General features: G+C 31.7%; 2 protein-coding genes across 2 annotated transcripts; one reads left to right on the top strand and one right to left on the bottom strand.

The window, feature by feature from the left end:
• Nucleotides 1–514: 514 nt before the first annotated feature.
• Nucleotides 515–4,923, bottom strand: LOC126859016 (cell division cycle 5-like protein). Its single transcript, XM_050609887.1, has 10 exons — nt 4,742–4,923; nt 4,351–4,616; nt 4,138–4,268; nt 3,499–4,001; nt 3,242–3,416; nt 2,718–3,158; nt 2,345–2,463; nt 2,078–2,242; nt 1,727–2,008; nt 515–1,188 (listed from the first exon to the last, which is right to left on the bottom strand). The coding sequence occupies exons 1-10, from the start codon at nt 4,784–4,786 to the stop codon at nt 949–951; spliced, it is 2,367 nt and encodes a 788-aa protein (XP_050465844.1). The 5' UTR covers nt 4,787–4,923; the 3' UTR covers nt 515–948.
• Nucleotides 4,924–5,208: 285 nt separating this feature from the next.
• LOC126859020 (ATP-dependent RNA helicase DDX54) lies at nt 5,209–9,267 on the top strand. The gene is made up of 12 exons (XM_050609903.1): nt 5,209–5,349; nt 5,857–5,968; nt 6,076–6,452; nt 6,540–6,855; nt 6,950–7,160; nt 7,291–7,517; nt 7,599–7,790; nt 7,874–8,015; nt 8,137–8,332; nt 8,487–8,625; nt 8,725–8,878; nt 9,008–9,267. Exons 2-12 carry the CDS (start codon nt 5,858–5,860, stop codon nt 9,196–9,198), a joined length of 2,256 nt encoding a protein of 751 aa, XP_050465860.1. The 5' UTR covers nt 5,209–5,349; nt 5,857; the 3' UTR covers nt 9,199–9,267.
• The last annotated feature ends 6,541 nt before the right edge of the window (nt 9,268–15,808 follow it).

The following is a 15,808-nucleotide window of genomic DNA, read 5'->3' as shown; positions in this document are numbered from 1 at the left end:
TATTCTTCAAAATTAAAATTATATTGTTAGACTATATGTGAAGTTTCTAATAAATTCTTATTAATTATTTGCGTTTGAGAAATTGAGATGTATAGCCCTGAGATTTTTATATCTATATAGATAATAATCTATAGAAATATATATTACAAAATATAATTGCAATTATGTATGATACGAACATTCTCTTTTAGTGCACTATATCGATCAGGCCATTTTGTCGGCGTTATGTAATGGCACATCCCTCTCACAAGTGAACTCTCGTTTATGAGTTGCGCGCGACGCCCCGATCAATCACGCCCCTTTGACTTCTTGGCTTATACCAGCCAGACGGTAATTACATCTTGATTTCGATTTTCGTTCTACATAACAAAAATCGCAAAAAAAATTTCTAACTATAATCTTATATATATGTTTTACTGTATCTACGTCTTTATCTAAAGGTAAATTTTTAAAAAATTATTATGTTGATTTCTAAGAAGTATATATTTATATATGCTTTTAATATGTGCATGTATTATTTCTTTATAACTTCATATCACGAATTTTTTTTATTAATACAATATTTTACAATCTACAAAGGAAAAATTTTTACTGTCATAACTCTGTGCCTAATCTCACAAAGTGTGAGAAAACAAATTCAAATATATAAAACTTTCATTTAATACAATAATTATGTATCATAGTATCAATTCAAACTAAATGAATCTTAAATGATATTAATAACATTTACAGCTAGTATAGAAAGGATTATATATTGAATTTCTTTTTGATTTCCAAATATGGATTTTGAAACAATATTAATTATTATTATTATATGTAATAGTTATTATATAATAATTATGTAATATTTTTGAGAGCATTAAAAATTTTACAATTTATGGAACGTTACAAAGAGGTACATATTAGGATACAGTTTGCTTGTATTCAAAAATCATTGCAATGTGTTTCCTAAGATATATCATTTAATTGGCACTGCTGCAACTGATCTTGTAGCTGAGCGTATCGCATTTGTAACGAGCGCTCTCGTTCTGTCTGTCTATTTACGTCTTCCATGAGCGCATTTATTCTTCTTGGAATCGCTGCTTCTTCTTGCGCTTGCAAAAATTTAAATGTCGATAATTCGAGATGGGCTTGCTCTATTTGTTCCCATAAATCGTGCAGCTGTTTCGTTAGCACCTGTGTTCTGGTCTATTGAAAAAATAAAGTGACAAATTTGTATAAAACTAACGTTAATATACGAGAGATTTTATCAGAAAAATTTTAATTTAACACAAATTACGTAAAATTCATTTTACATATTTTCTATAAACATTCTAATCTTATTCCAATTTAATTTCCTAATATAGTAAATTAACTCTTTAATTATATAACAAAATATATTGCGTTTTTTCAAGTTTCAATCATAAACTTTTATGCATAAAGATTCTTAGTGTTTTTGAATTTTCCATTACACATTATATATTATTTCATAATAAATTATTTTAGTATGGTATAATATTATATTCTCACTCTTCATGATATAAACTCTATATAAATTATATTTATTTATAAAAAAAAAATTTATATAACAGAAATAAAAGTCCTATTAAAAGAGAAAGACAGAAATAAAAATCTGTTCAAAATTATGTTCAAATTATTATATCAATGAAAAACTAATAAATTATAAATGAATAAAAACTAATATAAATTCTAACTGTAGTTTTAATTATATTAAAGTTTTATTTACCTGATAACCACCCGTAAGTACTTTCAATTTCTTTTCCATCCTCGCAGCACGTTTAGCTTCCCCTGTCATATGCATACGATTTTCTTCTAATTTCCTCTCGCATGCTTCTACTCTGTCTTTTTTTGAAGCTAATGTTGCGCGGGTGTATCGTTTTTGCGTTTCGAGATATAAAATCTGTGATAGACATTCCTCCCATACAGTGGTATAAGCATCTAAGCTTAATTCTCCATGTGCCATTCCCTCCTTTACAACCATCATCTCGTCAGTTAACATCGTCTTAGCCTAGATATTAATGCAATTAGTAATGTAAAAACGATAAAAAGATTCTGTGATACCAAGTTTCATACTCACAGCAAGAAGATCGTTTTCCTCGAAAACATCATATGGATGTTGTTCTAAATAATTTTGAGCCTGAGCCAATGATGTTGCAGCACCCTTTCTGCCTGGCTGTGTTGGATTATGTAACGCGTCATAGTGTAACATTGTGATCATTTCTCTCTTTATCAATTCTTCTGCCTAAGAATATAATATAAATAATAAACATAAAGTAATATAATATAAAGTAAAAATCAAGAATATATAAAACTTTATATACATAGTATAAAGTATTTTACTTACTCTTTGTAGATCAGTTAACGGTGTATCCATATATGGTCTTAAAATATTCATATTTATATCTGCAGGTCGTGGTAAATCTCTTTGTATCACTTGCGACCTCCGTGATAATTCTCTTTTTTCTACAAAAAAAAAAAAAAATGGTTACATGTAAATCAGATACATTTGTAGGATTAGTAATTAGAGAAAGAATAATTAATAATTCTGTTGTGACAAAAAAGAAATTTATATGTATTGTCTATAAACACATGAAATTATGGTTGACTATAAATACTCTGAAAGATAAGCAAAAACATCTTAAATATGTCAAAACAGATTTTTTTCGATTATGCTATTGTTTGAATCTATGTAATTAATTTATGTTTAATAGACTTGCTTTCTTCCAATAATTCTTGTTGCCGCCTTGCATCGATATCCGCTTGGTCCTCGACTATTTCAGCTGCAGGTGCACTAATATTTTCCTCATTTATATCTCCATCATGGATATCTATCTCATAATCATTACACGGTGCAGGTAAGGAGCTCAATACCGAGCGTAATGAACTTTTTGCTTGAGTCTGTATGAGTGGAGTTTCTGAGCCATCCACATTTTCATCCGGATTTATATTGAGTTTATCGCGAACGGGTGTTGTCGCCAAAACTCCATTTTGTGTACGCACTGATGCCCCACCTGGCGTATTGAAAGAATTCATAGGTGTTCCATCGCTGCGTTGTGATCGAAACGGAGTGGTTAAAATTGTATTTGGTGTTGCAACAACATTGCTAGGAGGTACAACACCGGTAAAGTCAGAATTATTCAGTGGTGTGTTCAATCCACCTAGATAAAAATGTTTATAAAATATAATCAAGTATAAAATTAACAACATAGTTGTAAATTATCAGAACTTGTTATATTCTAACCCTTTAATGGTGTGTCTACATGTGTGAGAGCCATGACATTTTGAGCTTCTTGTAATATTCTATCTGTAGCAGCTGGTGTACGAGGTGTTACTGCCGCATTCGTAGGTAAAGAATAATCGGCTAATAAACTATCGGAAAGTGTAATACCGCTCTCAGTAGCAACTTCTCGCGCAACCTATGACAAAATTTCAAGCGACATGTATTTATATCATAAATTTTTAATATTGTATATAGAAAATAAACATGAGAAAACATACTTCCGAAGCTCTACCAAGTTTCACAACTTGCTGTAGTTCTTGATCAGAGATTTGTGGTTCCGGTAAAACCAATTTACTCCTTTTCTTTACAGGCTCTTCATTATTGAGCATTCCCATAGGTATATCATTCTCTTTACGTTGTTTTAATTTCTGTTTATCTTTTCTACGCTCCATCTCCTCCTTTTCTTGTCGGAGTTCACCATCTAAATGCTGTTGTCTCATTCTAGAAAAATCGATCGCTAGAGGATCAACATGCTCGTTAGAGGTGTCGTAGAAACCGGATGCAGGACGTTTTTCAAATGGTATTTCCGTGTTATAATTGACGCCGCGTTTGCGTTTATTCTTTTGGGAAACGGTGATTCCAGCAGCTCTTAATTCTCTGCGCTTCTGCAAAGCAGCAAGTCTACGTGCTTCTTCTAACTGTTTTTCACGAGCTTTGCGCTTTGCCTTCTTTCCTTGAGTATTTGCAAGTCTAGCACGTGCCTCGGACAACATTTCCAATTCTGCAGAGGAATATAATTATTAGAAATATGTTCTTTTTATAGAACTTGTTACAGAATATAATTAGTTTTACTATATTTAATAAAAGTCATTTTCATTATATTCAATAAGATGCTTCAATAATGATTCTCAACTCACCATCTTCATCCATATCTTTAGGATCTGGTCTTGCTGGCTTTGTCTCTGGATTAGGATCAATTTCACCAGGTTTGAGTTTGCGAGGGTCATCAACAGCATCATCGCCTTCTTCTTTTTTTTGTGCTTGATCACTAAAATAAATTAATAGTAATTTAAACTAGAGCAAATCAAAGTAAATATCACTCTTCTTAAATAATGTCTGATCTTACTCACAGTAAATATTCATATCTTTCCAAACACTGTGCAGCTGTCCTACCAATGATGGGCGCGATAGTTCGCCACTGGGTAGGCATTAACTTTGCAAGATGAAGTAATTTTTCATCTTCTTCTCTACTCCATTCAGTCTTTTTTATGCTTGGATCGAGCCATTCAAACCAACGCGCCTTGCACTGTTTGGCTGATTTTCTATGCAGCAAAGACGCAATACGGCTCCATTGATTTTTCCCATATTTCATCACAGCTGCTTTCAAAATTTCATCCTAAAAACAAAGATTTTTTTTTTAATAAAATTAATTATTCTCACACACACACACACACACACACACACACTCGCGCGCGGATAAACTATTCAGACTTAGGTTAGAAAATATCGTATGTCACTTACCTCCGTATTCCGCCAAACTCCACCCTTTATCATAATTCGCGGCATTTTTTATTTTTGTTTATATCGCTATATGAATTATTATATCGTATGTTCTATTTCTATCTTTATGTTGCTATAAATAAAGCTTTTCAATTACAATCGTAGCTAGTCAAAAAAATTTTTCGCATCTGCACCCGCGGTAAACAAACCGAAACAAATTGCATTATAGAGATGTAACATTGAAAGCGTGTAACAGAAGAAACCGTTTAGTAGCATGAAACCTTACCCGTGGTTAAAATAGTGTTCAATTGACCAATCAAAACAAAATAAGTAAAGATTTCTTTGTCCTGATTGGTCAATTAAATGCTACTCTACTTCTCATGAATAGAATTTTTGAATGCATCCCTAAAAGATGTCGCTATAATTGTACGATTTTATGACGATCTATAAGGTTATTGGACAAAACGATTCAAATCATTTTACGAACACAAATCCTAAAATTGATCGATTCCTTATCCATATTTCTCATATATAATATTCATGCACATGTAATTATTTTAGGTTATGTGTCACTGTATTATATATTGAAAAACGTAAAGTGCACAGTTGTCACAACGCACATATTATAAGTACTGATTAATTTAATTTTATATACAAAATATTGTGTTAAAATATATTATTATCTATAATATTTTTAGTCAATATATATATATTTTTTAATACATTTATATTTAGTATATTTCTATATATTTAAAGATGTTTCATTAGAAATCTTAATTTTAATGACATTTTTTAATATAAAGTTGAATTTATATTTTTCTTTAGTAAAATTATCGAAGCATTGCATAATGTTCAAATTATAAATAATTGAAAAAGAATTTTTTGCCAATTAAGTTTCAAGAAGACGCAACAGAATTATATTTTTAATTTCAAATATATCTTACTCAAAATTTTGATTTTAAGCATAATTACAAAGATTCATGATTTGAAAATATGAAAATTGCATACTATAATTTACGATTGATTACAAATTTATCAGAAAATTTCATTAAAATTAAGGTTGAGTTATGAAAAATCATATTTATTTGTATTTGTAGTAAATTTATTTTATATATTTATGATAAAATCTTTAATAGAATGAAGGTTTCCAAGAAATCTGGAGGATTTCAATCCATGGCTCTCAGTTTTCCGATATTAAAAGGAATCCTCAAACGGGGCTATAAAATTCCTACACCTATACAAAGAAAAGTATGTTATTAAGAGAAAAATATTTCAATTTATATTGAGATTGTAGCATTTTAAGTATAATGAGTTTTGTTAATATATTTTTAATATAGAAAATTATATTTTAATAGACTATACCATTAGCTCTCGAAGGAAGAGATGTAGTAGCAATGGCTAGAACAGGTAGTGGAAAAACTGCTTGCTTTTTAATTCCATTGTTTGAAAAACTCAAGGCAAGGCAAACAAAGACTGGAGCACGTGCATTGATATTATCGCCCACGCGTGAGCTAGCGTTGCAGACATTAAAATTTATAAAGGAGTTGGGAAGATTTACAGGATTAAAGGCAGCTGTGATATTGGGTGGTGATAGTATGGATAATCAGTTTAGTATAATTCATGAGAATCCTGATATCATTGTAGCAACACCAGGAAGATTTTTACATATATGCATAGAAATGGACCTGAAATTGAAAAATATCGAATATATTGTCTTTGATGAAGCTGATAGGTAACAGTTTTTCTTTTATGTATTCTATTTGATTTCTAGTATTTATACTTATGTTAATCATGTTAAAGATGAAATTTTGCATTGCAGACTCTTTGAAATGGGATTTGGGGAACAGATACATGAAATTGTAAATAGATTACCTGAATCGCGTCAAACATTGTTGTTTTCTGCTACTTTGCCCAAAATCTTGGTGGATTTTGCAAAAGCTGGTCTAAGTGATCCGGTTCTACTTCGTTTAGATGTTGAGAGTAAATTACCTGAAGGACTAACATTATCATTTATTACATGTCGGCCTGAAGAGAAATTAGCTGTACTTCTATGCTTGTTAAAAAGGATTATTAAGTCTGATTCACAAACAATTATATTCGCGGAAACTATGCATCATGTGGAATATATTCACCAGGTAATCATTAATATATAATCATCTTAATAAATAAATTTTTATAAGATATTTAGAATTAAGTAATCAAATATACAATAAAATAATTTGTATACAGATATTAGATAAAGCAAACATCTCTAATACTTTTATTTATTCCAATCTGGATCCTTCTGCGCGTAAAATAAACGCGGCTAAATTTCAAACTGGCAAAGTAAAAGTTCTTATAGTAACAGATGTTGCTGCTAGAGGAATTGATATACCATATCTAGATTGTGTGATTAACTTTAATTTTCCTGCAAAATCTAAACTCTTTGTACATAGAGTAGGTATGTATGTCTATAATTATATTTTAATTATATTTAAAATTATTATATTTATAGAGATTATAAATATATATACATATACTAAGTGCTTAACACACAACACACTGTATTCAACTAATAAGTTACCTTCTAGGACGATGCGCTCGAGCTGGACGTGTTGGAACAGCGTATAATATTGTGAGCTCAGATGAATATCCTTATCTCCTAGATTTACATCTCTTTCTTGGTCGGCCTTTAACGATAATGCCAAATACAGGATCCATCGAAAATACGGACTCTGTTGTGGGAAAAATGCCACAATCCATGATAGAGGAGGAACTAGGGGAATTAATAAATTGGCACAATAGCTCTACAGATCTTGTAAGTGTATTGGATCATAAATTAGTATAGCCAACTTTCTTCTTTTTTTTTTAAACATTAAATGAATATTTGTATCCTCAGACAAATATGCAAAAAGTGTGTAATAATGCTTATCAGCGATATATCAGATCGCGACCAGGTGCTTCGATAGAAAGTGTTAAAAGAGTTAAAGAGCTTTGTATAAATGAAGCTGGAATTTTACCGCAGTATTCTGATGTTTCCTCTACAGCAACAGATATAATATCCAGAATGAAAAATTATAGACCACAAGGAGTAAGTATGATCTCTTTCATGTACATACAAAAAAATATTATATATTACAATTTTAATATTTAAATTTTTTATACATGTAATAGACGATATTCGAGATTGGTACAAAGACGAATTCAGTTGATTACCAAGTGATGAAAACGAAACGATTATTTCACAAAGAGAACATCTTTAATTTTCACAAAAAAATGGAAGATCGCAAGACTGAAGAAATTGATATAGCATCAAGTGAGTATTATGTTGTGTGTTGAGTGTTATGTAAACTATATTTTATATATATATATATATATATATGTATATGTATGTATATATATGTATCGCAATATGATTAAATTATTCAATTTTATAGAAAATTTGCCTCAAAAAATTAATCTGCCATCCAGCAGCGCAGAAGAAATTAATGCTGCATTCAGTACAGTAGTAGTTCCCAAAAGAAGAAATAGTAACGATTTATATAAAGTTTCAAAGAAAAAGAAAACGCACACAAAACGAGATGAAGAATATTATATACCTTATTCTGCACCAGACAAACATACAGAGGAAGGGTAGGAAATACACTCTAAATAACTTTTCTCACTTTTAAATATTATTCTGAAGTAGTAAAATATTATTCTTATTCCATTATATTTTAATTAAAAAAAAAAAATATTTTATTCTGAGTTATCTTTATCCTATTTGATATTTGTTTTGTTTTTTCAGTTTAGCTGTTAACACATTTGCCACAGAAGCTGATAAGGCACAGATGGATTTAATGGCAGACAACGAAGAGGGTCAACATCTTCAAAAGCAATTAAAAAAATGGGATCGCAAGAAAAAGAAAATGGTCACCGTTGATAGGGTATATATATCAATACATGTATATCATTAATATATATTTTCGTATACAATTTCTTATCATAAAAAATAAAATTATTTGCTATGCATTTTATCGGAATAGGATGCGAAATCGAAAAAAATACGTACCGAATCTGGTGTATGGATACCTGCTACATATAAAACGAATCGGTATAACATGTGGAAGGAGAAGAGTAAAGTTGATGAAAATGACAGTGAGAGTGATAATGAGGAAAAATCTTTGCAGACGCAAAACTGTAAGTTAATCAATCTCATATCAAAAATTATTGAATCTAATCACATTTGTTTTGTCAATTTCTTTTTTATATCGTGCATATCGATTAATTCTAATTATTATACTTAAAAAATGCTGTTTTTGCTTTCAGTACGAACAACAGCAAATACACATTGGGCGCGGCATAATCAGAAACTAAAGGACAAAGTTAAAGCAAAGAACGAGCTGAAAAGACCCGAACAAATCTTAAAAGCGCGCAAGTTACTCGAAAAAAAGCGCCGAAGAAACGGTAGAAAAAATGGTAAAGGTAAAGGTCAGAAAAATCACAAAAGAAAGCATTGAAACATTTTTAACATCTAAAATGTGTTTTCATATTTTAACAATACAGGAATAAAATTATTATAAGCGAAAGTATATTTTTTATTTCTTTTCGGGAGTTATTATTTGAAATATTTTAAACATAACAACAGTCTACTTTTGTAAAAATGTTGCATAGAAGATAAATGTAATAGATAATTTTATTTAGAATCTTATTTAAAACAAGATAATATGTCTAAAATTTACACATACGCGTATATAAAAGAAATATTTATTTATATATATGTTTATATATGTAATTGTGAATGACACACACACACACACACACACACACACATATATATATATATATATATACACACACACACACATATACATATACATACACGTATAATGACGAAAATAGGATGCATTGATTAAAAATAATCGTGATCAATAATATCTCTCGAAAGCACAGTGACCTTATAAGTGAGCGTTATATGATTTAGGATGCTTGATCTTGCATCATCATAACATGGTGCGTTGCACAATTGTGGGGTCTCCTATCCGTAAGGTATTACGAAGACTCGCTAGGCCCGCTTTTGTGCGAAGCCTTAAGAAATTTTTGCATCATCGAGAAACGTGCAACTTCTTGCTCGCGATATAAATCGTTAATGTTAGTGGCTGTCGTAAATTTTATCGAATTAACCGTGGATATTTATTGGCGGATATTTATCTTTGAACGCCGTAAGAAATCACGAGTCTACATGACGAAGCAAAAGATCTATGTACACGAGGAACTTCCGCGAGAACACAATGTATCTGGTTGCTTTCCATCTAAACATATCTAAAAACCAATGACCATAATCCCGTGACATCACTTTGTAAAATACGGACAGAATTTGGCATGAAATAACAATAATAACAAATTGATGCAACATTATTATACATCTTTCAATTATTTGAAATGTGTTATCATACCAGTATGTCACAATAATTGTCGCGTTAGCGATATTTTTTTTATAATTTAAGATTTTTTTTATAATTTACAATTAAGAATATAGAACATGCCGGGAAAGAAACTACTTCAAAGATTATGTAGATATATGAAAAAAATACAATGCAAATAATTGAGATATCGATTTCTGACAGGTAGTTATATTGACTATTATTAACAGTCAATTAACGTTAGATATGGTCGATTAAGCTTGCTATCTGTGTCATAACAAACCCTCCTCCCTTCATATCTGTTTGTCTCAGCTATAATCTAAAAAGTAACACGATACGATGCCAAACGCGATTAATAAAGCTAGGATAACGATGCAATTGGAACCCAAAGAGACTCAAATTACTTTGATTTCAATTTCTCTCGAAGCTGACGTGTCCGACAGTATCTTGACATGCTTATAGTTTAGGCGCAATATTTCTGTTCGTTGTCTAATATCGTGAGTCATTCCTTATCAACGAAAAAGAAATGAATTGGGACATGTTTGCGATAATATTCCTATAATCTCGACCAACGTTCTCTCTCTCTTTTCATTTATCCTTTCCTTCTTTCATCATTTCTTTTTCTTTTTTCTTTAATAGTCGCTATGGTTCTTTTTCTTTCTCTTTTTCCCTCTCTCTCTCTCTCTCTCTCTTTATCTATCATGTTGCAATCCCACTAGTCTTTTAGACGCGTCTAACTCATCTATTTGTCTATATTCGTATTCTTCTCAACCGTGCTATTCGAGCTCGACCTTCCCCTACACAAACGCTTTTAACTCGGAATGAGAAGAACATCTGCGCTGCTACAACAACGCGGTTTGCAGGCGACCCTCCGGCCCAAAATAGAGATTATTATGATGGAGCATCTGTGTAGCGCGGGTGTTGGGACGAAGAGAATTCTCGGCGTACGAGTACGAGAAAAAGTACAACGTTGAGTGGCGAATTTCCTGACGCAAGAAAAGCCGTGTATATTTTTGGATGTGCGTATGCACGATGCACACGTAGCATAAAATACAATCGCGTGTGGTCGTCACACGTATCATAAAATTATGCGTGCTTTGTCCGAAAATACATAGAAATTTGTACGCAAAGTCTCGTTTGCTCTTTTTTTTTTTCTTCGTTGATGGGTTCTTGGGAAGAGGACGCAAAGTGAGACACAAAGAAACGTAAATCTGGCTGTGCCTCAACTATATCTATCACATGGCGTATCATTTGCGAATTACAGGCATTAGCATGGAGATTGCATCGAGACTTCTATTACATGCTCGGACTTTATGTAACAAAGATTTTTCGCATATTATAAGAGCTTCGTATCATCAATAATAAGAATTGAATGGCCACGATATTTTTTATCCGATTTTCGCTTTTATTTTCGCTCTTATTTTCGCAATTATTGTGATTGTATTCATAGTGACAGACTAAATTTAAATTTAAAATTTAATCGAAATAAACAACAATATTATATGCGTGATGATATCGCGACGAGTTGTTGATGAGCTTGACTTTTTTATCGGTCGTACGCATCTCTGAATCTTCTCGTGTTCGTTCTGTCGTGACTAATAATTCAATTGCTGATGAATGTGCGTGAAAAAACAAAGCGGACGTTATATACAATATATGTATATACATACGCTCAATGGTCACGTTACTACGTATACAATAATATTGTACGCGCTGAGCGAGAATCACGTGTCGCGTCTCTGCCGCCCGTTATCCGCTCCCCTGGCCTCGGCATCGGTATGCGCGACACTAATTCATGTGCAAGCGAATACATACACACGTACGTATGTATATGTACGTGCTCTCATTCTTACATCTGTCCCAGTCGGCGGCGCGGCGTCGACGTTGTCGATGAAAACAATCGGCGGAAGTGGGGAAGGAATAGTGGCGTAACAGAGGACGGGCGGAATGTATTCCCGCATAATTTAGATACCCCGCAACAACTTGCATCCATATGTATACTTTCACACTAGCTTTCTCACAAATCCACAGATCATCCAACTCACACATATACACACATACACACACAACTTGAAATATCTAAATATATCTAAGTATATTATTCATGAAAGTGGGAAAGTTCTATGATTTCTCTATTCTTTTGTTCCATTCTTTCTTTTCTCTGCATTCTTACTCTTCCTATCCCCTCTGTCTTTTTTTTTTACCTGAAACGTTTTTGCTACGTTATTTCGTTCAAGGTCCCGCGATTCGTTATTACGCCTCTGAAAAGGAATGTCCTGCAATTCACGAGTTTCATCATTAATCTAGCATAAATTTTAATGAATCTCAATATAATCTCTTCAATATAATCTCTGAGAGAGTAAGAGAAAGAAAGATGGAGAGAGAACGTCAGAGCGAGTGATTTCGTTCTATTTTAATATACGTTACGTTTTTTGTGTCTTCCGCTTTAGTCAGAGCAATGACGTATCGTAAAAAAAATAGTCTCTCTCTTGTATACATATTTTCTGATATAACGAAAGTTTTGAACTTTGAAACCAAGAAAGTTGATTAATTATATGTGCGAAGTTTACACTTTCTAAGGTTTTTTAAAATGTATTCGAGAAATGTGATTTCTCTACATTTCTTGACACTTTGTCTAATTAAAAATTAATAAAAACTAATTCTTAAAAGAAAAGAAAAAAAAGTGATATATAGATAAGGAGAAGTTTATGACATATTAATGTCTACGTTTTTTAAAATTTTTTTGTATAAATAGTATTGCATATAAAAAGAAAATTTTTTTATAATTTAATAAGGCAGAAAAGATATATTTATATTAACATTTATATTAAATTAAAATAGTAACTATCATCAATCTGAAAGAATATGACATTATTTAAGAAAACGAAATTTTTGTAAGAATAGTCTGTGTCCTCGAAAAGAGAACAAGAATGATATAAGCCAGAAGTATCCCATAGTTTACAAACCGCCCTTGTGTCCATCCATTACTTTGTCATTGCAAAGGCTTTGCCTTTGCTTTGACTTGGCGCAGGGTCAAGTCTGGTATGACAATCCCATCACAATTGTGATTGCAACGATTGCAAACGTCGTCATATGTCAAATTTTTCATGGAATTAACATCCTATGATTTCTATTTATATTCTTATCTGCAACAAAAGTTTTTAAATTAATGAAAAGATGAAAATGAAACAAGAGAAAAATATATTTTTTAACACTAAAAGAAATCAGAAGTGAAAAATATTTTATTTCTTTATCATCAAAAATATCAAATTCTGATATTTCCAGATTTGATATGTGAAATGCAAGAAGAGAAACTTACATGCAAAGATTATAACGTTAATAGAGATTATGCGATCATATATTATAGATTATATCAGAAAGGATGAAGGTTTTTAAATACAAGATTGCTTCGATTAAACAGGTTTCTTTCCTTACAGGAATCATTCCTAAGTTGATGATTGTGATTTGATCAAAAAACAGTTCTTTAATTCAAATGTAGAAAACTTGTATTTTTCATTGGAGAAATAACAAATTTGTTTTCAAACTCGTACGAAAAGTATTTAAAACTGCCTCTTAATTCAAAATTATACTCCTCTCTCTATAAATTTTAATGTAAAAAACATTTTATTTTATTAATAAAAGATCTCTAATTTGATATATCTATGTATTTAAGTTTTAAATTTTCTCGATTCCATTTTAGAGAAATAAATATATTAAAAAATGTATATATAATTTAAATATATTTTAATTTAGAATTTGCAATATAAGTCATAGTCGGATCAATTATTTGAACCTACATTATCACGGGAATCTAACTGAATTGATAATTATGACATATTAACGGCTGCAGTAGTTATGGAAAATTTATGCAAAAATACAGGATTATAAAACAAGATAATAGGAGAAAAACACAAAAATTACTGTGTTTCAAAAGTGAAGGACGTCCAGAAAGGAGGAAACTCGCTATTCCTCGTTTTATGTGCCGCGTTGGTCGATGACGTATAACTATGCATATCAATAGCAAGATATTCCAGTATATTGCCTGACGATCACTCTGACAGGTAGAAAGCGGAACAATCCAGGAAGTTACCGATAATCGCCGATAGTCACCGATATGTTGGGATTCATAGTCATTATACTGCTAGGCAATGTATGTGATGTTGCAACCTTATTATAATTCTGGACGAAATTGCTATAACGATGCTATATTACATTTTAATAAAGTAATGTTAGCAAGAATTTCTGTTTCATTGTGTGAAAAATATTTTTCTTGTTCTAGGACAAACTCTTAAAAGAAAATATACACACAATTATTAATCCATTAAATATTATGATTTCAAGCTTTAATATAGATATTATGATTGTTACAAATCTAAATATATGTAATTCTCATTTTAGCGTGGTCTAAATAATAAATGTATAAATTATACAAAATTTTTGAAAGAATATCAAATATTTGAGGGATATAATGTAATTTAATAATTTGTACTGTGTAAAGAAGACTATATCAATAATTATAGTCATAAATATAATACGCGATGTATTTATTTATGATAAATGGTTATGAAAAAGTGAAATAATAGAATAGCTAATGTGTGATTGAGAGAGCAATGGATAAGCGATGCAATATGAATTAATAGTATTTTTCAATTATTTTCAATTATCAAATTATTATACGATTTAAAAACGGTTAAATAAATGTGTGCAAAATATAAGTAAAACAATGCGATATGCTAATTTATATAAATTAAATAAAATCAGACACAGAGATTCTTTTAAAAATGATTTCCCAGCGAACAGAGATCATCTATCTCTAGCGTTATATACATATATCGATTTTAACCCAATTAGCGGCAAATGAGTCAGCGCATGCTGTTCCATGAACCTTTCGCGATCGAAAAGCCATTAATTTTGTGTGCAGCGTGTGATATCAGGCGCGATAGTGTTTGCGGTGAACGTCGAGGTATGCGTGACTGTTTCAAACGCGCACGTCATAATTCAGCGACGACGCACACGCGTCATAGCTTACCAAATGTCACAGCTGCATGACGCAGCGCGAATTTAAAGTCCATTTTTGCAGTGGAGATGCAAATCACGATATTACTACGATTATCATAATCTGACAAAAGAAAGAAAAACATATCCCTTATATTCTATAATAATTTTAATAATATATATATTCGCAACTCGCGGATATGTGTGTGTGTGTGTGTATCATACATGAGAGCTTATAGAATGCAGAAAGTTGCATTGTCTGCTCTGATTGCCTACGTGCGAATGCATTGCGAGATACGAATCGAGCAAGAGGCCACGAAGAAAGCAAAAGGCCGTGCTGTTTGAAAGGAAAGCGGCATACGGATAACGCATGGCTGCATTTGGAGCACCTAATGCTCCAAACTGCTTGGCTTATCCGGCCTTCTATCTTTTATATGTTGGGTTTGTTAAGTTGCGCGTCGCCAGGTGCAGCTGTACTCGCGGCTGCACGGCCTTTCCCCACTCGAGTGAACGTCCCCCTGTCCACTCTGTGCCGTTGCCAACCTAAGCGTGAGATAATAACGCCTCGTCGCTGCCGAGGTCGTTCGTTATTCAGGCGCGGCACTGCAATTCGTCGCCCATAGTCTAGAATTCTAGAACAAATCTAGATAAATCGTATGCGCGTGGGAAATTCCAGAAAATTTTTTATTCAAGATAACGCAACGTAAAAAAA

This window comes from Cataglyphis hispanica, chromosome 2 (assembly GCF_021464435.1).
Source record: "Cataglyphis hispanica isolate Lineage 1 chromosome 2, ULB_Chis1_1.0, whole genome shotgun sequence".
Lineage (NCBI taxonomy): Eukaryota > Metazoa > Arthropoda > Insecta > Hymenoptera > Formicidae > Cataglyphis > Cataglyphis hispanica.
The sequence above is the reverse complement of the archived record's forward strand: the minus strand, read 5'-3'. Positions and strand labels throughout refer to the sequence as shown.

Coding starts and splice junctions, on each gene's coding strand:
- LOC126859020 (XM_050609903.1), top strand. CDS start 5,858: ATGAAGGTTTCCAAGAAATCTGGAGGATTTCAATCCATGGCTCTCAGT. Junction 6,856..6,949: donor ATGTGGAATATATTCACCAG/GTAATCATTAAT, acceptor ATTTGTATACAG/ATATTAGATAAAGCAAACAT. Junction 7,518..7,598: donor ACAATAGCTCTACAGATCTT/GTAAGTGTATTG, acceptor TTGTATCCTCAG/ACAAATATGCAAAAAGTGTG.
- LOC126859016 (XM_050609887.1), bottom strand. CDS start 4,786: ATGCCGCGAATTATGATAAAGGGTGGAGTTTGGCGGAATACGGAG. Junction 4,002..4,137: donor TAAAGATATGGATGAAGATG/GTGAGTTGAGAA, acceptor ATTCCTCTGCAG/AATTGGAAATGTTGTCCGAG. Junction 1,189..1,726: donor TACTTACGGGTGGTTATCAG/GTAAATAAAACT, acceptor TTTTTTCAATAG/ACCAGAACACAGGTGCTAAC.